The 27,535-nt window shown below is 40.5% G+C and overlaps 1 protein-coding gene across 2 annotated transcripts; it reads left to right on the top strand.

Annotated features, from left to right (window-relative positions):
* The first annotated feature begins 342 nt into the window (after positions 1–342).
* AE7 (MIP18 family protein (DUF59)) lies at positions 343–25,558 on the top strand. Of its 2 annotated transcripts, none has more exons than XM_087330769.1 (5): positions 343–506; positions 953–1,056; positions 1,892–1,991; positions 2,567–2,612; positions 15,079–15,277. In XM_087330769.1, the coding sequence occupies exons 1-5, from the start codon at positions 384–386 to the stop codon at positions 15,144–15,146; spliced, it is 441 nt and encodes a 146-aa protein (XP_087186895.1). In that variant the 5' UTR covers positions 343–383; the 3' UTR covers positions 15,147–15,277. The 2 variants fall into 2 exon arrangements, with proteins under 2 accessions (XP_087186895.1, XP_087186893.1); XM_087330767.1 differs by lacking the exon at positions 15,079–15,277 and adding an exon at positions 25,235–25,558 and having other exon boundaries at positions 344–506.
* The last annotated feature ends 1,977 nt before the right edge of the window (positions 25,559–27,535 follow it).

Genomic DNA, 27,535 nt, shown 5'->3' with positions numbered 1-27,535 from the left:
ACTCTAATCCAGATCGTGTTGATCCTCCTCATCCTCCACCTCCTATTGAGCTTGATGAAGGAGGCGAAAACCATTTTCAACTCCGAAATTGTTGCTACTTAAGGCTCCATCCGAGAATGAATGATATTGCTACTCCCTCTCTCTACATTATTCGTATACATACATATGTATGTACATAATTAAATTAATTGATTGATTGTTTGTGCTTTCACCCAAGAGCAGGAGTGAGATTGGGAGAGGAATGAGGGTTAGTTTTGTAAATTTCAACAATTCCTCTTTCCTCTTCTTCTTTCTTCTTCCGTGGATTCTCTCTGCAATCGAGACACAAGAGAGCAGAGTACTCGTTTCCTTCTTCTTCTTCTTCTCCTCCTCCTCCTCCCTCGATGGCCGCTTCTCTGATCAATGCAAATCCAGTGGTTCATGAGAGGAAAGATAGACCTGCAAGGAAGGACAGTAGCACAGACGAATCTTCCGCCGAGCTCATCGACGCCATTGAAGTCTTCGATATCCTTCAACGTTCTTTTCCTTCACTTGTTTTGCTTCTTCTGAAATTTCCTATTGGTTTCTTCTCTCTCTCTCTCTCTCTCTCTATCTAAACAACCGATTTCTTAAAATCCCTATTGGTTTCCTGTATTCTATATTTTCTTCTTTGTAAATATCGTTGATGAAGTCGGCGCTTTCTTCCCTTTGTAAAACATTGGCGATCTTTTTAATAAAGAATAGAGAATTCTATGTTCTATTTGTTAGAGACGGATGAACTCTATGGCTTCTTCTTTATAAAGATTGACGAATTCTTTGCGTTCTTCATTTAAAGGCTGATTAATTATAATCTTCTGTGCAAAGTCTGATGATTTCTATGCTTCCTTCTTTGTAAACACTGATGGGCGATATTCTTTCTTTGTATGTTGTCATGGTTAAGAAAGAAAAATTTTCTTAACTGTTCTTTGTACATCATATAAGGGATATCAAAGATCCTGAACATCCGTACTCTCTAGAGCAACTCAATGTGGTATCAGAAGACAGTATCTCTGTCGACCACAAGCGAAACCGTGTTGAGTAAGTGTTGCTTGCATTCAAATAGATTGAACTAAACTTGGTAATTTTAAACTAGAGTCGAACATGAGATTTTTTCAATGTTCAAATAGATATAGGTTCACAATGTTTAAGTAGACACCGGTGCAAACATGTTAGGTACATGATATGTTTACACTGTTCAAATAGATAGAACGAAACATGATGATGCGTTTTTAGTGTTATAATAGATAGAAGGAATGATGTATTTTAAACATAGTTCGTGAAAGCAACAGATATTACTTCTCCAAGTTCCCTTATATTTCTGAAATGATAAGTAATTACAAGAAAATACCACAGATCTGTTTACAACTGAAATATAGTACAACTACAGAGTTGTAAAATTTACAATGCTGTGTTCACATATTCATACTCGATACATATTGAAACATGCTGTATGAAACCTGAAATATATTATTGTATGTACTGAAGTACATCTTCAGCTATGGAAATAGATAGACTAAAATTTGCTATGTCTCAATACGCATGCTCTTACATACTGAAATCTACTGTGATTCATATAACAATACACAGGATATTAAAATGATGGTTTAATCTTCTTCCGGCAGTTATAATACCACTGCTTATAAAGGCTGAAATAAACTGCATACATATAATCTGCAATAAGAAGCTCAAATAACCCTGGAATCCAAATACTCCAGTACACATGCACCTAGTACATACACACACGTCCGCGTGCATATGTCTATAATATTCATATGCATATGTATAAAGAATATTTATGTATGTCTGTATTTGCCTGTGTGTGTATCCATTTAGGTTTCCAACTTCCTATTGTAAAAAATAGTGTTCTTTCCAGAGTGCTATTTACACCAACCGTTCAACATTGTAGCATGGCAACTGTCATTGGCTTATGTGTGCGTGTACAGCTGCTACGGTGCCTTCCGAGTCGGTTCAAGGTAATTGCTGTCCCTTCTAGGCAATTAATCCATTTTGTAAAATAAAGCAAATATCCTGTTATATTCTTCCATATTATCAAACAAATGTATTCTTCTATTTCCACATCCTATATTCTTGGTAGAAAGATAAACTGCTGCATTCCAGAAGGTCAGATGTGAATCAGCAATCCAGTTTGAGAGTGATTCATCTGATATTTAGTAATAGTGATTCATCTGATATTTTGTAGTTTGATTGTCTGACTCTGGAAAGTACAGCTGGTTGAAGTTGAAAATTTTGGATTTGATCCCAAATGTTAACTGAGTTATATATATATATATATATATACATATATATGTATGTATATGTATATATATGCATATATGTATGTATATATGTATGTATATATGAAAGTGTGTATGTATATGTATATATGAGACAATTGTAGGCTGTGTTTTCAATCTTTTGTAAATGAAATGGAATAATTGCATGCGTGAAAGTTGAGAGCAGCCATGTCACTTGACAGCAATTATCACGTTGATAATATTTGTGTTTATTTTATTGAGGATTATGTTGATCTTGTCTTGTTTTATTTTAGGTGGATATCAAGGTTGCACCTGGATCCCATTCAACTGAAGCTGCAGGTCTGTCCATTGTTTTTATCTTGATATGTGCATATTGCACATTGGTATTATGTTATTGCATTAAGGCTTTTGGGTTCATATGATTAGAGCGACGTTTCTTGGTTTTATTGGTCATTGAGGTCATTTGTCAATGTCCTTGCTATTAAAATTGATAGCTCATATATAGGTTGTGGTATTTTCTGCTGTTACTGGCTTATGCAACATTACCACAAAAAAAATAAAGTAATAAAGAGTTTTATCCTTAGATTTAGCTGTATTATTTGTAAATCATTTATCGATTCACAGTTCCAGCAGTCTACACAAGTCCTGTTAATTTTACACTGACCATTGTATACTCTCGGTAGGTAGTTGTTCTTTCAACGTATTGTAATTGAATTTTGATTGCAAACTCATAGTTTCCAAGTCATTCCCAAAGTTCCTGCTGACTCTTCTTTTTCAGTTGTATATCCTCACCTACAATCTTTCTTTCTAGGAAATTCTGAACACTGAAATTTTTACCCTCCATGCATGGATTGGAGGGAGAGGATTTTTTTATTCTATGAAGAGATTGGACAGTTATGCAGATTAGTCATATTGAGTGATAAAGATTAAGGTTTGCTGAATGGAACATGTTTATGCAGCTTCTATGGACTGAAAAGGACATGATTTAAGCTTTTGTATGCATCTTTAAGCCATGATTCTATCACTCAAAACTGTAAGCTGTGAATTGATACTTTGATACATATAATAAAATGGTCTACTACATTTTCCAAGAAAACTTTAGGTTTGAAAATGTCACAAGCCATAAATACTATAATTAGTTAAATCGACCGAAAAGAAACAGGTGAAATTAAGAGACAATCTTCTTTTAAGTGAACCTAAACTAATGGCCACCACCAAATAAGAAACGACCTACATCTCTCTATGTCTCTATGCTGCAAAAGAAGAGAAAATGCAGTTTTGTAGAAGACCTACAAAACTTGAGAATATCACAAGAGTAATTGGCAACAACAACATGGCATCCAAGTTTAGTTAGCTGTGTAGAAGCAAGAGGGTATGAGCTATCAAGAACCAAATTTCCCTTCAACATACATAGTCACTCAATTATTCACCTTGATGACCATATTTCTTCATGTTCTTTACATCCAATGTTTAGTGCCCAAGTCTTCTTTTACAATCACGAAACATACAGAAGAAGAGAATGGCTTCTGAAAAGTAAGCTTTAATCTCACATTTTTTACAGAGGAAAAATTCTTGCTAAATAGATTAATGTAAAATCTTTGGATTTGAGTGTTGAGTTTTTCTTTTAATCTCAGTTAAATAAAGAAGCCTTCAGGAAGGAGTCGGGAACATTTGTCACAAAGTTGCATGGCACCAGAGCATGAGGACAAACAATATACAAATAATATACCTAAATTGAAGGCAAAACACAGAATTATTCTAAAGAAAAAAATAATTCAAGAATATGATAAAGTAAGGGCTCGTCATTGAATACAGCCCCTGCCTGGATGAAAGACAATGAGAACATATTTCCATGTCATAGAAAAAGCTCAAGGGATTCACTATAAGTAAATTGTGAAAGTTTGTATGCGGAAGCTTGCAAACAAATCAAACACAGCCGGACAACAGTACTCAGTTAGGTATACACAGAGAATGGAGTAGACAATGTGAGAGAGAGACAGAGTTAGCAGACAATAGATTCAATTCAAAATGATAATACTCTGTACATAAAATGTGCTCATACATCACTTTTTATACAATTCAGTATGGGCTGACACAAGTACTTGAATGCTCATAAGTGAGCATATGACATTGATTGCCTATTACTAAGAATAGGAATATAGGCCCTAACGGCCTATCGACTCCCAGTCGATCTGGCTGTCGGCTTCTTCTACCGATTCGGCCTTTTGGCCTTTAGCCTATTCAGCCCATGTTGAGCTTGTCAGTCAACACTCCCCCTCAAGCTCAACTTGAGGTCACCGTCAACTCTAGCCGGTCCTTTGCTCCAGCTTCTCCTGGCTGCATGCCTTTTGGCCCGTGCTCCACGACCCGTTCGATCCCGCTCTCCTTGACACGTTCGGTCCTGTGCTCCTTGACCCATTCGGTCTTGCTCTTGTTTGCTCCCAAGACGTTCGTCAGTTTTCTTCTTGCTTCTACGACTTTAGCGTCCTTTAACTCGTCGGCTTCTGCTTCTCGGCGTCAGTTTCGGCTGCCTTCTCATCCGTTCGGCACTCACATGATTCGGCTCGACCGAATCATTTCCTTCATCCAAATAGTTGTCTCCGATTCGTCTTCACCATCAGCTCTCCTCTTGCCTTCGGTTGGCTCCGGCTCGTCCTCTCCGTTGCTCCCCTTGTCGACTGGTCTCCCCTTAGTCAATTTGCTCCCTTCCATTCTCTCAGCTCATTCAGCTGTCCCCATGAGAACGCATATCCCAATGTCGATTGGCGATCACCGACATTTCCGGCCCAATCGGCATCCGTGTAACCAACTAGTTGTTCGGCTACACCAGTCCGATACAGCAATGCACGGTCTTTAGAGCTGCTAACATACCTCAATATCCGATGCACGCACTGAAGGTGATCGGCCGTCAGCTTGGACATAAATCAACTGATCAGCCCGATTGGATAACTAAGATTCGGCTGGGTGATCGTCAAATAAATTAGGCTTCTGACAATTTTTCGGAACCGTGTCTCGTCGCATGCTGAGGTGGAATTGTGGCGAAGCTTGACATTTCTGTCCAGAGAAGTTGAGACGGATCAACAGTCAATCATGCCGAATTTGAACAGCATATTCAGCACATAATGTCTTTGGCTTATCAATATGTTGTCGGAGGTTTGGATCACTTTGATCCTGAGGAAGTAATGAAGGTCCCCCATGTTACACTGAATGTGTAACTTATGAAAGCTTTCGTGTGAACCTAGTTAAGTAGTCGTTGGGTGTAAACATAGTTAAAATAGTGTGAACCTAGTTAAGTAGTTGTTGGGTGTAAACATACTTAGAATAGTATGAACCTAGTTAAGTAACTGTTAGGTGTGAATATAGGTTTGAAGAGAAGCTCCTACAACGATTCAGGTTTGACGAGTGCAAGCCAATCTCCACCCTTGTAGAAGCAAGATTCAAATTCTCATACCAAGACAAAGTAGAACCAATTGATGTACTCTTATACCAGCAAGGTGTAGGTTGTTTGATATTTTTGTGCAACACGTGACCTGACATTCAATATGCCGTTTCACAATTAAGCAGGTTTATGCACAACCCTAGAACAAAGCATTGGCAAGCAGCCAAGTGAGTTTTCCGTTACCTCAAAGGCATTGTGGATTTCAGCCTCTTCTATGGAGAAGACAATTCATCTACTTTAACAACATTCACTGATAGTGATTGGGCTGGCTGCTACAACACTCGTGTCTCACATAGTGGCAATTGTTTCATGATCAACAATTCCTATGTTTCCTGGCTCAGCAAGAAACAGCCAACAGTGGCAACATCAAGTTGTAGAGCAGCATTCAGTGCTACAGTAGAGTGAGTTTGGCTCAAGAGATTATTGTCCAATTTGTCACTTCAGCAACCATCTCCTACTTGTATATTTACAGATAGTCAAAGTGCCATGGATATTGCAAGAAATCCTATCTTCCATGCACGAACAAAACACATTGAGGTGCACTATCATTATGTGGGGGAGCAGTTCCATGCTAAAGAGATAAACTTGGTCTATGTACCAACTCATGAAAATGTTGCTAACATTTTCACCAAGGCTTATCACGAGAAACGTTTGAATATTTTCGCAAGGAATTGGGCATTCTTCCAACACCTGGATAGTGATGACATTCAAGTTCACACCATTCAATACAAGGGGGTTTGTTACACTTAATGTGTAACTTATGAAAGCTTTGGTGGGAACCTAGTTAAGTAGTTGTTGGGTGTGAACATACTTAGAATAGTATGAACCTAGTTAATGAAGGCAGCATGAGGATTAGGGTTTAGGTCAAAAACAGAGAGGGAGAGAGTTTGAGTGAGAGACAAAGGGAGAGAGAGAGATGCCTGCTGTCTTGGGTACAAAGAGTGTACCTCTTTTTTGGTTTTTAGATATTATGTATATACAAGTCAAAAGTGTGCTACGAGTGCGTTCACACAAGGCACGATGGCCCTTTATTCCCAACAACCTCCCACCTAAAGGCAATGTGTCGTGAGAAGAAAAAAGAAGACGAAAGTCAGCTAAGTCTAAGTATGTACAAAGCTGAACTACATACATCTATCCAACTCCCATCGTCTGTCGGCAATGAGCAAATCGCTCAGCTGGAAGACACTTCGTGAGAAGATCTGCAGGATCAGATATTCTCACGAATGTACTTTGACAAGCTCAATGTTCTTGCTGTCAAGTACATCTCTGATGAAGTGATACTTCACCTCTATGTGCTTCATCTTTGCATGAAAGGCGAGATTCCGAGCTAGCATGATAGCACTCTGGCTGTCACAATGAAGAATAGGTAACTCTGTAATGCCAAGATCTCTCATTAGATATGAAGGCCATAAAGCCTCTTTGCATGCCTCAGTGGCAGCAACATACTCTGCCTCTGTAGTAGACAATGCAACACACTTTTGTAGTCTGGAGATCCAAGAAACCGCTCCTCCTGTGAAAGTAAACACATACCCAGAAGTAGACTTCCTGCAGTCTGCGTGACCAGCATAGTCCGCATCCGTAAAACCAACGACAGATGCCTTTTGCTTTCCAAAGCAAATGCCCAAGTCCTTTGTGCCTTTGAGGTATCTCATAATACCTTTTGATCGCTTCCCAATGCTCTTTGCCGGGATTTTTCATGTACCTACTAACCACTCCCACTGCAAAGGCAATATCAGGGCGTGTAGCAACCGTCACATATATCAAACTGCCAACGGCTGAAGCATATGGAACCTTAGCCATTTCAGCCTTCTCATCATCAGATGTAGGGCTGTCTTCTGCACTGAGTTTCAACTATGGAGGCAATGGAACCCCAATTGTTTTCCCCCCCTCCATATTGAAACACTTCAAAACCTTGGAGATATACTCCTGCTGAGATAGAAAGAGTACCCCTTCCGACCGGTTTCGGAGTATTCGCATGCCAAGGATGTGATTTGCATCACCAAGATCCTTCATATCAAAGCTGCCATGAAGGCTCTGCTTCAATGAATTCAAGGCATGAACATCCTTGCCAACAATCAACATATCATCAACATACAAAACCAAGATAATCAGGCTGCCATCTCCTGCCTTCTTGGTGTACAAGCAGTGGTCCACTTGACTTCTACGAAAACCTTGAGACTGCATAAATGCATCAAATTTATGATACCATTCTCTTGGTGCTTGTTTCAACCCATACAAACTCCTTTTGAGCTTACAAACCATCTTCTCTTTGCCTTTAGCAACAAAACCTTCAGGCTGCTGCATATATATGTCTTCATGCAGATCGCTATGTAAAAAGGCGGTCTTCACATCCATCTGTATGAGCTCCATATCTTCAGCTGCAACTAAGCCCAAAATGATTCTTAATGTAGTCATCTTGACTACAGGCGAGAAGATCTCATCAAAATCAACTCCATATTCCTGCTTGTATCCATTTGCAACCAATCTTGCTTTGTACTATGGTGAGGAATCAGAAATGACCTTCATTTTATAAACCCATTTGCATGGAAGTGTTTTCTGCCCTTTAGGCAAATTGCACCAAATCCTAAGTGTCATTTTTTTCAAGAGATTCCATCTCTGACAACATGGCTTTATACCCTTTCTTATTGTCCTGTCTGTCCATTGCTTCCTTGAAGCAAGTCGGTTCGCCACAATCAGTTACCATGACATAATCAGCCACATTGTTTGCATCAGGAACAAATCTGTCAGGCTGTCTAGTAACTCTAGACGATCTCCTAACCCAATGCTCATTGTTTGGTAGCTGTTGAGCCTGCAAATCATCATTTTCAACTTGCTGTCCAGGCATTTCAGCCTGCAAATCAGCATTAACACCTTGCTGTTCTAGCTGTTCCTGCACATTTGGTGGCTCATCATTATTGGCAAAGGCTGGCTGATCATTTCCAGCCTCATTTTCTGCATTTGCAGGTAAGTTTACAGCAGGTGTTTGCTGCTGTACAGCGGGCACATTTTTCTGTCTAAAAGGTATTTCTTCTCGGAATACAACCCTACGTACTTCCTCGGTCTTTTTGGGTTGTTTATGCATGCAATTTTCCCGGAAGATAACATCATTGCTGCATACTATTTTTCTTTTCTCGGGATCCCACAATCTATACCCCATTTCACCCTCGTCACCGTATCCTAGGAAAATACATTTGCAGGACTTTGGCTCAAGTTTGTTGCGTTCTTCTTTACGAATGTGCACAAAAGCCTCACAGCCAAACACTCTCAAGTGAGCATATGAAGGTGGCTTGCCCGACCACGCTTCTTGGGGTATTCCCCCTCCCAAAGACCTGTTAGGTGACCGATTAATCAAGTGAACAGCTGTCATAACAGCCTCTGCCCAAAAACCATGGGGTAACGCAGCATGAGACAGCATAGCACGGACCTTATCTTGAATAGTCCGATTCATACACTCTGCAACTCCATTTTGGGGTGGATTATAAGGGGCAGTGAGTTCCCTCTTTATCCCTTTGCTGTCACAAAATGCTTGAAAGGCCTTGGACACATATTCCCCACCATTGTCAGAGCGAAGACACTTAAGTGTCTTATCAATTTCTCAACTAATGCCAAAAATGTTCGAAACTTGTCGAGCACTTCATCCTTGCTACGAATAGGGTAAACCCATACCTTCCGCGTAGCATCATCGACAAAAGTGACTAAGTATTTCTTTCCCCCTAATGATATCCCTGGCATCTGACATACATCTGAATGTACTAACTCAAGCATGGACGACTTCAGTGAAAGAGACTATTTATGAGATGTTTGTACATGTTTACCATAAATGCAATGATCACAATGTTCAAAATCAGCATAACAAAGACATGGCAAGTAACCCAAACGAGACAATACTTTCATACCAGTTTCACTCATGTGTCCCAACCGGCCATGCCACAAAGAAACACTAGGCTGCTTGGTTATGGCAAGAACATGGTCACTCACACTAGATACATGGAGAGGATACAAAGTATCACTTTTACTACCCTTGGCAATAACTCTAGATCTCTTACAAATCTTCCATTTCCCATCACCAAAGGTTGTGTGAAATCCATCATCATCTAGCTGTCCTGTGCTAATCAGCTCTTCTTGAGCTGAGGTACATTGTACATGCTCAAGTGTGAAAGCAGAACCATGCTGAAACTGTAATTGCACAGTGCCAATACCTGCAATTTCACATGCATAGTTGTCCCCAAGATGGACAACACCATGTCGACCCCCTGTGTAATCTGAAAAAACCACTCACGATGAGGGGTGACGTGAAACGAAGCACCGGAATCGAGTATCTAAGCCTGCATGTCACCATCCGTATTTGCAAGTAAAGCATGTTCTCTATGGCATGATGAAACAAAGAGTACATCATTTCCACTATCACTATCATGAGTGACTACATTCACCTCTTCAATTTTATTATTGCCTTTCCTCGGTTGAATGTCTCTCTTTTCTTCTATGAAATCATCTATTTTCTTGCCCTTTAATTTCTCTTTCTTCCATTTGAAACAATCACGTTTAAAGTGACCGTTTTTGCCACAGTGATGGCATTCTATATCTTTACCATGTGATTTACTATGGCCATAACTATCAAATTTGCCTCTCTGTTGTGACCTACCCCTCATATGCAACACACTAGAGGACTTATTGGATGCATTGTTTTGCCGACTCATCTTTTCCATGAGTAGAGAACTCTCTACATCGGCATAAAGAAGCATTGCATTTGAATTGCTCATAGCAATCCTGAAAGTATCCCAACTTTCTAGCAAGGTGCAATGTAAAAACGTGGCCTTAAACTCATCATCAATGATGAATTTTCAAGGCAACTAGCTGGCTGAAAATGGAATTGAACTCACTTAGGTGAGTTGAAATGGGTGTGCCCTTTGTTATATGCAAATCCATAAGTTTTTTAAGCCAATAAACTTTGCTAGCTGCCGTCTTCTGGGTATACAGTTCCTCTAGTCTAGTCCATATAAAATAGGCACAATCCAAACCTTCAATATTAAACAAGGCATCAGAAATCGACAACTCAATAGTCGAGTGTGCACGCTCATTCAACTCTTGCCAATCATCTTGGTCCATATTTGTAAGCTTTACCCCTGTGACTTTAATAGGCTTTGCATGGTTCTTCTGCGGCAAGATGTTGTAGCACTTATTTTTCCAAACTGCAAAGTTATGTGCATGCACCCTCAAGCTTCTTGATGTGCATAAGGTGGCTACTATCACTGTTGCTAGTCATGATTTCTTAGCCCAAATGGAGGACCAAACTTGCTCTGCAGAAAACGTGACCTGCTCTGCAGAAAACCCTAAACTCTGCTCTGTAGAAAACCCTAAACTCTGCTCTGTAGAAAACCCTAAACTCTGCTCTGCAGAAAACCCTAAATTTTGCTCTGTAGAAAACCCTAAACTCTGCTCTGATACCAGTTTGAAGGCAGCACGAGGATTAGGGTTTAGGTCAAAAACAGAGAGGGAGAGAGTCTGAGTGAGAGACAAAGGGAGAGAGAGAGATGCATGTTGTCTTGGGTACAAAGAGTGTACCTCTTTTTTAGTTTTTAGATATTATGTATATACAAGTCAAAAGTGTGCTACGAGTGCGTTCACACTCGTGCACTAATAAAAGGCACGATGTCCCTTTACTCCCAACAGTTAAGTAACTGTTACGTGTGAACATAGTTACAATAGTGTGAACCCAATTAAGTAACCGTTGGGTTTCCTCCTACTTGTAGATATTGGTTATATAAGCCATGCTACATCTTTGTAATTTGCTCTAGTTTTTCTTAATCTACTGATATTTCCTTAAGTCTTCTAAGTGATCTCACTGTGTGGGAGTTAGTCTAAGATCCTTGTATTTTCTACACCCCTAGATCCTTCATTTCAAAGGTTGCCGACAATTGAGACTTAACGTGGCTAATTTCTTCAAGGTTGGCGCCGACGATGACAAGGTCATCCACATATAGCAATATGCACACCGGCCCGTTTTGACCTTGCCGGATGAACAAGGATGTGTCCGATTTGGACGGCTGAAACCCCATCTTACGCATCCATTGTGTAATCTTTGCGTTCCAAGTAGTATGTGCTTGCTTCAGTCCGTAAAGGGACTTCCTCAGCCGGCAGGCTGCCGATTTGTTCATCGCCGATTGAAATCCGGGGGGCTGAACCATATAAACCTGCTCTTCAAGGTCTCCTTGCAAGATTGCGTTCTTTACATCCATTTGATGTAAATGCCACCCCTTTGCTGCTGCGAAGGCTGGCACCACACGCACTGTAGTCATCCTCGCTACTGGCACGAAGGTCTCGTCATAATCAATGCCGTGTGTTTGTGCATAGTCCTTGGCCACCAATAGGGCCTTATCCCTGTTGACATTGTCGTCGGCATTGTATTTCACCTTAAATAACCATCTGTATCCGATCGGCTTGACTCTTTTCGGGAAATCAACCAGGTTCCAAATCTCATTTTCAGCCCATGCTTTCATCTCTTCCTCCATTGCCGATTTCCATTTGGCATATTGTGATGCCTCCGCGTAGCTCTCTGGTTCGCAGACTTTGGCCACCTTAGCCATGTACGCATAGTGGTGCGCCATGTACTCGTCGTATCCATATCGAATCATGGGGTTCTTGTGGTGAGTCGATCGGTGTAATTTCTCATTAGCCAATTTCAAGGCCCTCCTGGCCGAATCTGACCTCACCTCTTGAGGTCTGCCATCGCTCACAATTCCGTCACAATTCCGTTGGACTCACTTTGATCTGACATGCATTCATTTGTGCCATGCTCTAGCATCTTCTTCTTCCCCTTTTCCTTGTGTGTGAGCCATCTCTTCGGTTTCATCCATAGGGATTGCACAACCAAGTCTTCATCGCACGCCGTTTCAGCTCAACTCTTCCATTGGCCCACTTAGCTGAAACGCAATCGAACTCTCATCTTGAGTGCCGATTTTTTCTTCTACGATTGTGTCGGCATCACTGGCCTCATCCTCAAAGTTTGGCACGGAGTTTTCTAGGGTTGGAGTAGCCGAAAGTGAATACCGGGAAGCCGATTTGTCGAACATGACATTGCAACTAATTCGTACATGTTTTGTCCGGGGGCTATAACATTTATAACCCTTTTGCTCGTGTGAATAGCCGATGAAGTTACATTTCTCGGCCTTGGCGTCCAACTTCTTCTACTTCTCGTCCAACACATGCACATATGCTATACTGTCGAACACCCTCAGGTGCGCCAAATTTGGCTTCCACCAAAATATAGCTCATGCGGCGACACCTTCCCTTCGTGTGCAGAGATCTGATTCTGGATGTACACAACTATCCGAACGGCTTTGGCCCAATAAAATTTCAGCATGCTCCTCTCCTCGAGCATTGCCCTTGGCGCTTCCACGATCATTCGGTTCCTCCTTTTGGCCACGCCGTTGTGCTCCGGCGTGTATTTGCAAGAGAATTCGCGCCTAATTCCCCCCTTGCAGCAGATAACAATTGAATTGGCCAGAAAAATATTCCTTTCCGCCATCGAACCGCATGCACTTGATCTTCCTCCCTGTTTCCCTCTCAATCAAGTTCTTTAGATGCCGGAAACAAGATAAGACATTGCTCTTCTTCTCTATGAGGTAGATCCAGTAGTGCCGGGTATAGTCGTCGATGAAGGAGACAAAATATCGACTCCCACCAATACTAACGTTCTGTGTTGGTCCCCACACATCCAAATGAATCAAATCGAGCTTATTTCGGCTCTGATTGCGCTCGTTGGGGAAAGGAAGCCAGTGTCGCTTCCGAAGTTGGCAAGCTTCGCAAACTTGGGCCTCCCGGCCACTAAAATTTGGCACGCCGAAAACAATATTCTTCCTCTACATCTCTTAAAGCTGCAGAAAGTTGACTCCACTTATGCCAGAGGTCAATGTCCAGTTCGATCTTTTGTCCTTTGGTGAGCATAGCGGCACCAACGTCGTTTGTTTTGAGGATGAACATCCTCCCTTCTCTATGCCCTTGCGCAATGATCCGGCCTTCGTCCTCGATGAAGCACCTGTGATGAGTGAATCGGACCTCCATTCCTTGATCAACAATCTGTCCAACTGACACCAAATTCTTGGTGATCATCAGCACATGCAAGAGGTTCCTCATGATTCCTCTTTGGCTGACATGGCGCAAAGGGAAATCACCGATATGTTCAATGGGGTGAGGGGTGTCGTCGCCGGTCTCGACGACACTTGGCTGCTCCGGCTTCTTCAAGGTTGAGAACCATTCCTTACGGTTTGTCATATGATTTGATGCACCAAAATCTTGTCTTCGTCTACCGAAACGTTGATGGATCCCAACAAATCACATATCTCTTTGATCTTGGTGGCGTAGTCAGTGACCAACATGCCTGCCTGTCAGACATTGTTGAGCTCTTGTTGGAGTTGCAACTTCCAGGCTGTGGTGCTTGCACCAAAGATCTTCTTCAGGTTCTCCCAAACTTCCTTCAGCGACTTCGCATCGTTGATGTAGCTTAGCATTTTCTCTTTGTGTCAACTTCGGAGCTTCATCATTTCCACCATCTACATAACTCCAATACCCATGTCCTCGTAGGTACTGGTGCATCTTGTACCCCCAAGATGTGTAGTTGTTCCCGTCAAGTTTCTCTATCGGCAAGGAACTTCCCATTGCTTTGTCCATGTTCCTGTCAACTTTTTGTCTGGATGTTAGAAGCTTGTCCATGCTGAAACGCTTGTCGGCTGCAAAGGATTCTTCTCAATCCTCGCGCTCTAATACCATGTGAGTTTGTATGCGGAATCTTGTGAACAAATTATACATGCCGGCTCAGCCAGACAACAGTACACTGTTAGGTATACATAATGAATGGAGTAGACAATATGAGAGAGAGACAGAGTTAGCAGTCAACATATTCAATTCAAAATGATAATACTCTATACATACAATGTGCTCATACATCACTTTTTATACAAGCCATTCTGGGCTGACACAAGTATTGACAAGTACTTGAATGCTCATAAGTGAGCATCCGACACTAATTGCCTATAATATTCCTATTACGAAGAATAGGAATATAGGCCCTAACAGCTTGACGGCTTCTTCTGCCGACTCAGCCTTTTGGCCTTTAGCCGATTCGGCCCATGTTGAGCTTGTCACTCAACACAAACATATGTCTTAAGACCCTCTATATCACAAGTGTTCAAGACCTAGTTTAAAACCCTTTTTCTTGCAAAATTTCCGTTGCCTAACATATTATTTTCTGTTTCAGTCATATAAATATCTCCTTCACATGGCACCTTTTGGTATGTGAAAAATGTACCAAAAGGGCTTCAAGAAAAATACCTTCTGTAAAGTGACGTGATAGAGATACATGTTTAATAGTGACCCCTCTCCCCAGTAGAGAAGCAAATGAAAAAAAAGGAGAGTCCAAGGAATCTCATGATTCCTAACAACATGGAGGCTATTGAAGAGGGGTCAGGACAATGATACAAAGAGTGCATTGGACAAAACCAACATGAAGAAAAGAGTGAAATCCGCTTTACCATTGAAGAGGCAACCAAAACACAGATGTAACAAGTAAAATGACTACGGCAAATGAAATATCTGGACAGGTGTGAGTGAAATAAATCAGCCGACCTACCAATCTTTGATACCTTTCACAATCAATTTTGTCTCCTACAAGTTCAGTTACCTTGATCTTTTGGTCAATTGGAGAAGCTACGGGCCTACAACCCAACATTCCAGTTTTTGTGAGAAGATCTAATACATATTTTTGCTGAGATAGAACAACTCCTTCTGCTCCATGAGCTACCTCAATTCCAAGAAAGTATCGTAGCAATCCTAGATCCTTTACGTCAAACTCTTTACCCAATTTCACCTTCAGTTGCGCAGTTTCTCCTTCATCGTTACCCATGATAATTATATCATCCACATACACAGCAAGTAACGTAGTATGCTCCTTGTGTTGTTGAAAAAACACTATATGGACTGCATTCGTCTATTGGTATCCCATACCCACCATAGCCCTTCTTAACCTGTTGAACCAAGCCCAAGGAGTTTGGTTTAGTCCATAAAATGACCTCCTTAGTCTGCAAACCTTACCTGTTGTTTGAATTGTACCAAAACTTGGGGGGACATCCGGGTATACTTCCTCCATCAACTCTCCATGAAGGAATGCATTTTTTACATCTAATTGATGTAATTTCCGATCTTTAAGCATTCTAACAGTGCTCATCTTCGCTACAAGTGCAAAAGTCTCATCCTAGTCAATGCCATATGTCTGACTATATCCTTTAGCCACCAATCGTGCCATGTATCGATCTATTTTTCCCTTTGGGGTCTGTTTTATTGTAAACGCCCATTTGCACCGAACCGCCTTCTTTCCTGGTCGTAGTGACACAATCTCCCAAGTTTTGTTCTTCTCAAGAGCTCCAAGTTCTTCTTGCACCGCTGCTTTCCATTTTGGATCTTCTTTAGCAACCTGCCAACACTTGGGTAAAGTGACAAAGTCTAATGATGCAATGAATGCTCTATGTGTAGCTGATATGTTAGAATAAGAGATAAACTGAGCAATATCATGAGGAAAACCATAACGATCAGGATGGACTCCTGCATTACTGCGAGAGGTCCTCCTAACCTCTATAGGAGAAGGAGATATCACCTGTGATTTCTGGGTTTGGGAGATCTATAGGTATTTCAAGAGTCAAGGCTTGATGGCCCAAGTGGCACTGAATACGTGTTCATATTTCCTTCTTTCTGCCTCCTCTTTCTTGTATACACCTGTAGCTCGCCCTCAGCTTGTGTCCCAACACATATAGGTTCCTCGTCTTCTTTTCCTTCTTCTTCCTTATTGTAAAGAATCTAACTCTAGTAGAGTTTAGTATTCAGAAGCCTAGTGTGTGTGTGCGAGAGAGAGAGTGACTATATAAGCAAGAGAAGGAATTACAGAGAATAACCAGAAAAATAAGAAAACACACAGTAGGGGTAGGGGGATGACAGCTTATGCACTTAAGAGAGCTATATTAATTATCTAAAGATCATCAACAAAACAGAATGAGCAAAGGGGATTTTATATACAAGTCCTCAAGGGACTGCCATATTAAATGTGTTGGTGGAATCTAACCAAGATATCCATTTGAGTACGATTTTGTCATAAGAATATCTAATATTCTTTGACTACATTAACACTCGACAACTACACGTATTACAATAAAGTGTGTTCACACACTTTTTAACACATCATCCTTTTCTTCATAAGCACATCTTCACACAAGTTGAGCTTGATTCTCAACACTTATCTCCTAGGCTCACTTGTTTCTCAGCTGATGTAGGGCTCAGCAAAGGAATTGATCCTATTTTTAGCAACCTCACACCATTATCTCCTTCCCGTATATTTTCAGTCTCAATTAAGTCATCAAAGGGTGAAGTTACGTCTTGTTTATAATATGGCTCTGACTCTCTGAAATGAACATCCATGCTCACAAATAATCTCTTCTCTACTGGACTCCAGCAAACATAGCCTTTTTGTGTGGCAGAGTATCCCACAAATACACATTTCACAGCTCTAGGATCTAGTTTTCCTACGGATGGTCTACTGTCCTTTACAAAACACACACATCCAAACACCTTCATTGTCTTGCAACAACTCACATGGAGACTTCCACTCCAATACTCTAAAGGGCATTCTATTGATCAATACAGCAGCCGTCAAAACTGCATGTCCCCACAACTGCTTTGGGACATTCATAGAAATCATCATGCTTCTTGTTTTCTCTAGAAGATGTCTATTCTTCCTCTCTGCTACTCCATTTTGTTCTGGTGTATATGTGCATGTAGTTTGATGTTGTATTCCTTGATCTGAGAGGTATGCCCTAAATGTGATGTTAGCATACTCTGTTCCATTATCAGACCTCAACACTCTTACTACTGCACCATATTGAGTTTGAACTGCTCTATGAAAATCTTTAAAACAAGCAATACTTCATTATTTTTCCTCATCAAATATAACCAAGTCACACGAGAGAAGCAATCAATGAAAGAGACAAAATATCTATATCCATTAATAGAACTTGTGGAACATGGTCCCCAAACATCAGAGTGTATTACATCAAATGCATGGGAACTCCTATGACCTGAACTAGCATATGAGCTTTTAGTAAGCTTACCAAATTCACATGCATCACAAGCAAGTTTGTTTTATCAGCCTTTTCAGAAAGGTGTGGATACAACCGACTCCAAATGCCATAAGAGGTATGTCCCATACGTTGGTGGTAAAGTTCAACAACTCATAACTCATTTTAGATCCCCTTACATTTGTTCCCTCTACCATTGATGTTAATGCTGAATCCAGCCCTTCACGATCCAAATACGATAATCCACTATGCCATGTGCCAATCCCAAGTCTCTGACCTGTCCCTTTCTTCTTGAATATCACCTTCGGAATATCAAAAGAAACAACACATTTTAGTTGGTGTATGATAGAACTTATGGATAATAGGTTTACTAGGAAAGGAGCATGCAACTCATTAGACTATGTCACAGAGTCGGTACATTTTATTGTACCTATACCCACTACAGGTTGTGTTGTACCGTCAGCAATTTGAATGCTCTGTGGCATTGCTAGGTGAGTATACGAGGAGAATTCACTAGCATTGCCAAAACCAATTATCCATTCTGGTGCATAGGCAAGAGTATTTGTGTTGCTAGTACTTGTGGCCGAATAAGCATAGGTGGCAATGTTACCTCTTGACATGAATGAAGTATCATCTGCGGCTTTTTGCTTCGTCCTAAGTATATCTAAGAGAGCTTAATCCTCTTCGGTGAACACCACCTTAGTTCGTTCCTCTTCTTTTGCTACAATCAGGTATACTTGGTGACCTCCTCTTCCACCTCTTCGGCCCCCTCGACCACAACCTCTAGTTTGTTGGAGGGTGGCAGCTCCAGCCCTGCACTCTCTTTCATATTTATTATCTTTGTACTACATTCTCTCTTTTCTCAGATTCTTCTCTCTCTAGAATCTGCAACTCTTTAAATGCCTTCTCTCTCTAGAATCTGCAATGCTTTAAATGCCTTTTCTCTCTTCTACCTTTTCCAAGATATTCCTAGTTTTTTTGTACTTGTTTGGTAGTACAAGAGTCACTTAACTACCAAACAGCCATTTCACCCACATTCCCCAATTTTGTATAAATAGGCTATACCAGCCTCTTTTGTATAAGTTTTCATTTTCTTTTTTGCTACTTAAAACAAGCTCTATTCCTTGGCTGTGTCTCTACTCTTTGCAACAGCAGTGAGGTCTCCATATCCTCAGCCTGATTTTTTTTTGCCAAAGAGCACACAGACCTATCTTCTTTTATCCCTCCCTCCCAACCCTACAGAGGAGGCTCTTCTGTTTTCTTTTCCCCTTATCTGAGCCTCACCTAGCATCTAGGGAGAAGTAGAAAGACCCTGAGTATCTACTTACAACTGCTGTAAATTGTCCAGCTGTAGCTCAAGAGGAGGATATCCATGGCCTCACATGCCACCATTGTTTCATCAACCATTCCCCAACTCCCCAAAGAATCCATCTTGGATGGGAACAATTACTTGGATTGGGAGCTACAAATAAAGACCTTGCTACAATACCATCGTTTATGGAATGTAGTCAATGGTAGTGACAAGAAACCACCAGTAACTTCATCCTCTTCAACCAAATCAGTTGCTGGCTCATCTAACGCTGAGATTGAAGCTTGGCTAGATAAGGATTCTCGTGCTCATGCTTTCCTCATGTTTAATATTAAACTGAGCATCGCTCGTCAATTTCAAGATAAAGATGACGAGACAGCCAATGAACTATGGACAGCCATCAAAAGGAGGTATCATCGAGCTAATCATGCTCAAATGATAGCTATTGAAAGCCAACTAACAAATCTCAAGATTCATGACACTCCCAACATCATGGATCAAATAACGGAATTTGTCACTCTCCAAAAGGAACTAGTTTCTTTGGGAAGCAAGTCCACTGAAGTTGAGTTTGTGCATCGTCTAATGATAAAGTTGCCTGAGTCATTCTCAGCCTTTTGTGACACCATTTCTCTTCTTCCCAACACACCTGACATGAATACATTTCTTGGTATGCTACAAGATAGGGCAACAAGGAAGAAAAGTGCTCAAACTTCCAATGAGACGCTTCTACATGCGACAAGTAAAGGCAAGTGGAAGCAAAATGGTAACTCCTACAACAAACCCAATCCAAGACCGCCAAACAACCCAGCTTACAAGGAGCTCACTTGTCATTATTGTGGCTACAAAGGTCACATTCAGCCAGATTGTCAGAAAAAGAAAAGGGACAATGCTAAGAACTCTTCTTCTACCAGAAATCAACCTACACCAAAATCCAACTCGGCCCACTCAGCCAAAGAAACAGTTTTCCTTGGCATTGAGGAACATACTTCACATTCGGCTGGACCAACTACTTCAACCATCGATGAGTGGTTAGTAGATAGTGGTGCCACTTCACACATGACCTATGACAAATCCATTTTGCATGATGTGAAGCCTAGCTCTTCCCAAATCTCTATAGGAGATGCCTCAAGCATTGAGGCTTCATGTGTGGGTAATGTGGTTCTTGACAATTCTTCAAGTGAAGAACCTGTCGTTCTTCAAGATGTGCTACATGTGCCTCGCATCTCTACCAACCTACTTTCGGTTTACAAAATCACCAAGCAAGGTTATGGAGTCTACTTTGATAGCTCAGTTTTGGAAGTGATTGACACCAACAGCCTACAAATTGTAGCTAGTGGCACACAAGAAGGGGGTTTATATCGCCTAAAAAGCTCCCATAGCCCCTTGGAAAACTCCAAATCTCATCTTCTTCATCTTCTTCAAGGCTCCCATGCCTTGGTGGCACAAGAAGATCCCACGTTGTGGCATGCTAGGTTTGGTCATCTCAACTATGATTCTCTTCAAAAGCTCTCCTCCTCCCAACTAGTTGAGGGTCTTCCTATTTTCAAATCTCCCAATACCCCATGTGTTGCTTGTCTTCATGGCAAGCAACATCGAGAGCCTTTCCCTCATGAAGCCACTCACCGAGCAACATCTATCTTGGAGTTAGTGCACATGGATCTTTGTGGTCCCATGAAAACCCCTACTCTTGGTGGTGCACGCTACTTCATGCTTATAATTGATGACTTCTCCCGCAAGGTTTGGGTTTATTTTCTTGTAGAAAAATCCCAAGCCTTCGCAAAATTTCAAGAATGGGTAGCTCTCGTGGAGAACGAGACATCGAAGAAAGTTCGAAAGATCAGGTCGGACAATGGTGGAGAGTTTATCTCCAAAGCTTTCCACCATTTCTGCTCTCAACGAGGCATTGCTCGCCAATTTTCTACACCCAATACTCCTCAACAAAATGGAGTCGTGGAAAGGAAGAACCGGACAGTCCAAGAGATGGCTCGTACGATGCTATCTCAATTTGATCTTCCTCTCTCGTTTTGGGGAGCTGTCAACACAGCAGTCTACATCATCAACTGCTGCCCAACAAAAGCAGTTGCTAGAATGACGCCTGAAGAAGCATTTGCAGGTGTAAAGCCCTCAGTATCTCATTTTAAAGTCTTTGGTTGTGATGCTTATGTTCACATTTCAGATCATAAAAGGACGAAATTTGAGTCCAAAACCAAGAAATTACAGCACACAATCTAAAGCATACAGGTTATGGGATTTAGAGTCAAAGTTCCTAGTCATATCTAGGGATGTTCATTTTGTGGAGTCTCAGCCGGATGACTCTAGGATTTTACCTGAGTTCATGGTTGAAATCCAAGCTCCTCCGGAATCTCCTATTTTAGACGAAGATGTCTCATCTTCAAGCCCCCCATCTCCTCCTACTCAATCTCTAACTTCGCCAACAATTCAAACCTCTCCCTCAACTCCACTTGTTTCCACTCCCTCTACAAACCAGCTTCCACCACTTCCCAAGTGGCTTCAAGCCACCATTCGTGATTCTCATCTCTCCGATGCAGAACTTCATGAGTATACATCTGGTTCTCGAACACGTAAGTCACAACGGCTTGTTCACTCATGCAACTTTGCCTTATTGTGCACTGTTATGCAATCAAAAGAACCCACAACAGCAAAAGAGGCCCTTGTTCTTCCAAAGTGGAAAGCAGCAATGGAAGTTGAACTTGATTCCATTGAGCGGAATCATACATGGGAGCTGGTCCCACGGCCTCCACATCGACAAGTCATTGGATTGAAATGGATTTTCAAGACCAAATACCATGCTGATGGTACGTTGGATAAGCACAAGGCACGTCTAGTGGCAGAAGGCTACTCACAAGTTGAAGGAGTGGATTATGAGGAAACTTTTGCTCCAACAGCAAGGTACACATCTATCCGATGTGCGCTTGCACTTGCTGCTCACAACAAATGGGCCATTTTTCAAATGGATGTCAAGTCAGCCTTCCTTAACGGTGACTTGAAAGAGGAGGTTTATGTTGAACAGCCTCCAGGTTTCGAGATTTTAGAGCAGAAAAACATGGTCTACAAGTTACACAAAGCCTTGTATGGCTTAAAGCAAGCTCCCAAAGCTTGGCATGACAAAATTGATAGCTTCTTTCTTTCTCTTGGGTTTCAAAACTGTAATGCTGACAGCAATCTCTATGTTTTTTCCCAAGATAATTTGCTTTGCTTGATCATATTATATGTTGATGACCTTCTAATTACAGGGTCCCTTGCATCTAAAATCGAGGAGGTCCGCGCTGACCTCAAAACAACCTTTGAAATGACTGATCTAGGACTTCTCCATTATTTCATAGGTATGGAGGTCTATCAATCACATGGTGGTATCTTTCTCAGCCAACATAGGTATCTCAGGCAGCTCCTTGAGACCTATAGCATGACAAATTGCAAGCCACTCTCCTGTCCAATGGATCCAAACTCAAAGCTATCTCGTGAAGACGATTCTCCCATATTTGAGGATATCACGAAATATAGGAGATTAACCGGGTCCCTTCTTCACTTAACTTATACCAGGCCTGATTTGTCTTATAGCGTGAGTATTCTCAGCCAATTCTCAACTGCTCCAAGACAAAGTCATTGGCAAGCAGCTATTCGAGTTCTTCGGTATTTGGCATTGAGCTTGTTGGCTACTCAGATGCTGATTGGGCAGGTGATATTGATTCTAGAAGGTCCACATCTGGCTATTGTTTTATGTTAGGTTCAGGCTTGATTTCTTGGAAATCGAAGAAGCAAAACTCAGTTTCTACTTCATCAACGGAAGCTGAATATCGCGCCTACTTGGATACTTGCTGTGAGTTGCTATGGTTGATGCAATTGTTTTCTCACATTGGTGTTTTGCAAGCCTCTCCTATTGCAGTTTTCACCGACAGCCAAAGTGCACGTGCCTTGGCACATAGCTCAGCATTTCATGGTAGAACAAAACACATCGAAGTGCACTACCATTTTGTTCGGGACTTAGTGAAATCACAAGTCATCAACTTGGCATATTGCCCTACTCAAGAAAATGTGGCTGATTTATTTACTAAGCCACTTCCAAGGCAAGCCATTGATCAGCTCCTTGATCGACTCAATGTTGGACTGCCGTTCTGGAGCTGAGAGGAGGTGTTGGAGGGTGGCAGCTCCAGCCCTGCACTCTCTTTCATATTTATTATCTTTGTACTACATTCTCTCTTTTCTCAGATTCTTCTCTCTCTAGAATCTGCAACTCTTTAAATGCCTTCTCTCTCTAGAATCTGCAATGCTTTAAATGTCTTTTCTCTCTTCTACCTTTTCCAAGATATTCCTAGTTTTTTTGTACTTGTTTGGTAGTACAAGAGTCACTTAACTACCAAACAGCCATTTCACCCACATTCCCCAATTTTGTATAAATAGGCTATACCAGCCTCTTTTGTATAAGTTTTCATTTTCTTTTTTGCTACTTAAAACAAGCTCTATTCCTTGGCTGTGTCTCTACTCTTTGCAACCATTTTTTCTACTGCTGTCTAACAGCCTTCTCACAGCTTGGCTGTGCCTATTTTGTTTTAAGTCTTCCGCTGCTGCTATTAACAGCTTTTCTCACATAGTTTGTCCACACCCTCCATATTCTCTCTCCTTAGATGGTTTAGGGCAAGCATTCTTTAAATGACCAGCTTCACCACAATTGTAGCATTTTCAATTTTCACTTCCGCTTGAATTTGACACCATTAGTGCCGATCGTACCCCTAGAAGTCCGGTAGTGTCAGAGAGCAGTTTCATTCTACTCTTCTCTTGTATCATTGTCGCAATTGCCTCATCAAGTGTGGGAATTTCAGCCTTGGCTAGAAGAACTGCCCTTCTTTCATCAAACGACGGGTAGAGATGTTTCAAAAATTGCATGGTTCTTCCTTGAGCAGAAATTTCCTTGCTCTTACATTGAGGATCATTGCACACTGTCACAGGCGAGAAATGATCATATTCTGCCCATAGACACTCCAGCTCTATGGCATATTCCTGAATCATCCTATCTCCCTGCCAGACAGCATCTATCTCCTGCTCGATTTGAAATACTCTCATGTTATTTCCCCTCCCAGCATACGTCTTTTGCAATTTCTCCCAAATCTCCTTCACTTCAAATTCCATCAACAGTTGTGGCAATTGATGGAACCATGGAGTTGAGAAGCCACATGTACAAAGACATGTGGGTAGCTCTCCATGCTTTCCATTCATTGCTCGTTTTGACAAGAGGTTCTTTCTCTTCTCCCCTTAGGTAGCCGTCAAGGCTTCTCCCTGCCAAGGCACCTATTATACGGCACGACCAGCTCAAGTATGTGGCTGGTCCATCGAGTTTGAACTCAACTGGGAGGAGTTCAAGTCGAGGTGGTGGTTGTGTTCCTGTCACACCTCCAGATGCTACAATCTCAGCCTGCTTCATGTATTTCACCAATGTTTTCATCTCATCCTCGTTCAATTTTGAGAACACCTCATCCATCTTCTCAACTTAGCCTATCTCTACTCTCCTCTTCTGACATCTTTTCTCAAGTCGCCTCTCAATCACATAGCAATGTCATCCCTAAAGGAAAAAATCCCCCTTTCCTCTCTTGGATGCTAGGACAGTGCTATTCCAATTGCTGTCATACCAGCAGAAGGGTGGATCTAGGGTTTTGCAGAGGGGCAGATCTATGCTCTGATACCAAATTGAAAAATGAGAAGGCACATTTGTTCAATAATATACATTAATATGCCACAACAGGAGGGAGAAAATACAGAGATCGCTCATATTTACATGAGGAGAAAGTTCCTCTTTATAAAGGCCAAGATCTGGCCGTTGGGCTAACTAGCTGTTGGAGCTAACTAGCCGTAGGGCTGGCCGTTATAACTTTTAATCATTCGGCAAGTTGTGTCTCTCATGGTGAATTATCCTTTCTTGGTTTGCAATTTGTCATATATTTATATATTGTATATATCATATTCTCTTGTTTCTAGGCTTTCTGATATTTTGTTCATAGGTTCATGATAGTCTGACAACTCCTTATACTCTTTGAGGAATTTCATTAAGCGAAAAAGCTGATTATTTTATTCTTTATATAAATAGTGAACAAACAGCTGAATGATAAAGAAAGGATTGCGGCTGCATTGGAAAATCCAAATTTGTTTGGACTTGTTGAGGACTGTTTGGCACCAACAAATTTTTGAAAAAGCAATTGGGTAATAGGTTTAGAAGATTGTAAATTTTCAAATTTAGAAGATAGTCATACCACAAGTTTCATAAAATCATATTTCATGTTGTAATAAATATTTGTATATCTGCCTTACATCACAAATCATGTCTTAAGTTTCTTGATGCCTGACTCTTTCTCCCAATTTGGTTTCAGCATTAACAAATGGTTTTAATGCAGTAGATATGTCCTGTTTCTAACATCGAGTTCAAACCATGCCTAATTTTCTTCATATTTTTTGTGCTTTTTTCTGTCCAAATTCTTGATGCTTGTCCGCCTCTATGCTTGATACACAAATCTTCCTTTGGCACAGTTTGAGATTTTTGTTTTTCATATATGCAACACGAACATATGGGCATAATACCATATCCAAATGACTTATCTATACATATTTTACCATTATAACTACTTTTTGGTTGAAACTCTCAATTTGAGCGTGCAAAAAATAATAGTAATAGAGGGTTGGATGTTGTTTTATTAGACAATTTCAATGTTTTCTGTTACATCTGAAAATAACATAATGACTCTAGAAGACTGAAATCATTAAAGTCATTGATAGCATATTTACAATGGATATGGTTACTTTTTTCGTGGGCAATACACAGATGGTTTTTCAGAAGATACCACATCTTCAGAGCCAGATCATTCCCTTTGTTCTTAATTGTTTTTTCACCAACAAATGACACATCCTTTGGTTCATTTTGTGGGACTACAGGAGTTTTGGAATTCGAATATGAGACATATACCTTTTGTAGCTTTCATTTCTTAGATAAATATTATTAATCTAATCTTGCATTTTCTTAGAGAGTGAAAACCACCAAGAGGACATGTTTTCATGTTTGAATTACCATGTGAACAGTGTAATGCAATATTATGCTTAAAAAGTCGAGAAAATATTTCTTGCGAGTCAAGAGATATTTTCATCTTAATCAATCATGCCAAGATTGTTCCAGCGATTTAAAGGAGTTATTAGCAATAGATTACTGGACCAATCCATCTTTGTGATCCCAAAATTATGAAATTCTCACCCAATTGATGAACCCTATACAAAATAACTCCAATCCAAATTGAAATGTTGTGAACTGATTCAAAGTTTATTAATAAACTGCCCAACAAACACTCTTTAGTATTTTGGCAATAACAAAGTGAATGTTTGATTTGTTTGAGGCATTGTGACATTTGCATTATAGACCAGGCTATCATCCTTCGATGGTATAGTGGTTCCATCATTAATAGTTTATGATCAACCAAATTGGAGTTTGTGAAATTAACCTCCAACAATATTCTACTCTTAAATACTGTTGATGCGTAACCATTCTCCTATCATGTGGAGGAGAATATCATTAAATAAGCTTTGCATGTTCGACCTTAAGCATTCTTACCCCATGTAGAAGTCTATGTTATGTCAATTTATCAAAGCATAAAAATAATTGGTGAATTGTAATGACATGGAAGGTAACTTTGTTTCCCTTATGTTTTTCTTAATTGCATTCCATTGTAAGTCAAGAATACATATATATTGAGCATGCTCAATAAACAAGTAGCGTTGCAATTTAGTTTTTTTAAATACAAGTTGATTGAAAGAAGTACAATTGACTATATCAAAGGGTTTCTAGAATTATATAAATATTTCATTATTACAATGTACCCTTCTTAGAAGTATTTTTTGCATCCCTTCCAAAAAATGCATTGGAAATATGTAATGGGGTTGTGGATATGAAACAATATTCATATACATCAACCCATCTCAATTATTTGACTAACATCTTCACCAATGAAGATTTATGTATGGCAAGACAAGTTTCCAATCATTGAAGTTTTATCACAACTTTCATATCTAAAAAGAGTTTGATTGTTTGAGGAAACAATTATTGCTTGCCAATAATCACATCCTAGATAAAAGATATCTAATCACTTTGTATCAGTGCAACCTTAGCCATACTTTTTCTTGAAAGTTGAACGTGGTGTTTTCCATGTATAATTGGTCTAACATGAATTAATAATTAGAATAAAATGTTCTAGCTTCTAAACTTTCTTGAAGGTTCTTAACCTCTGTTGACCTTGAGATCCCTCGATTGTTCCAAACCTCTTTAGTCTTCATGCAAGGTCTTAAACCCTTGTTTTATAGAAGGTTATGAACCTCTTTTCAATAAAAATTTGGAATGTTTTAACTTCGT

This window comes from Azolla caroliniana, unplaced genomic scaffold (assembly GCF_043228905.1).
Source record: "Azolla caroliniana isolate FFs.n. ecotype wild unplaced genomic scaffold, voAzoCaro1.0.p SCAF_14, whole genome shotgun sequence".
Lineage (NCBI taxonomy): Eukaryota > Viridiplantae > Streptophyta > Polypodiopsida > Salviniales > Salviniaceae > Azolla > Azolla caroliniana.
Note: the sequence above shows the minus strand (reverse complement) of the source record. Positions and strands in the feature narration are given on the sequence as shown.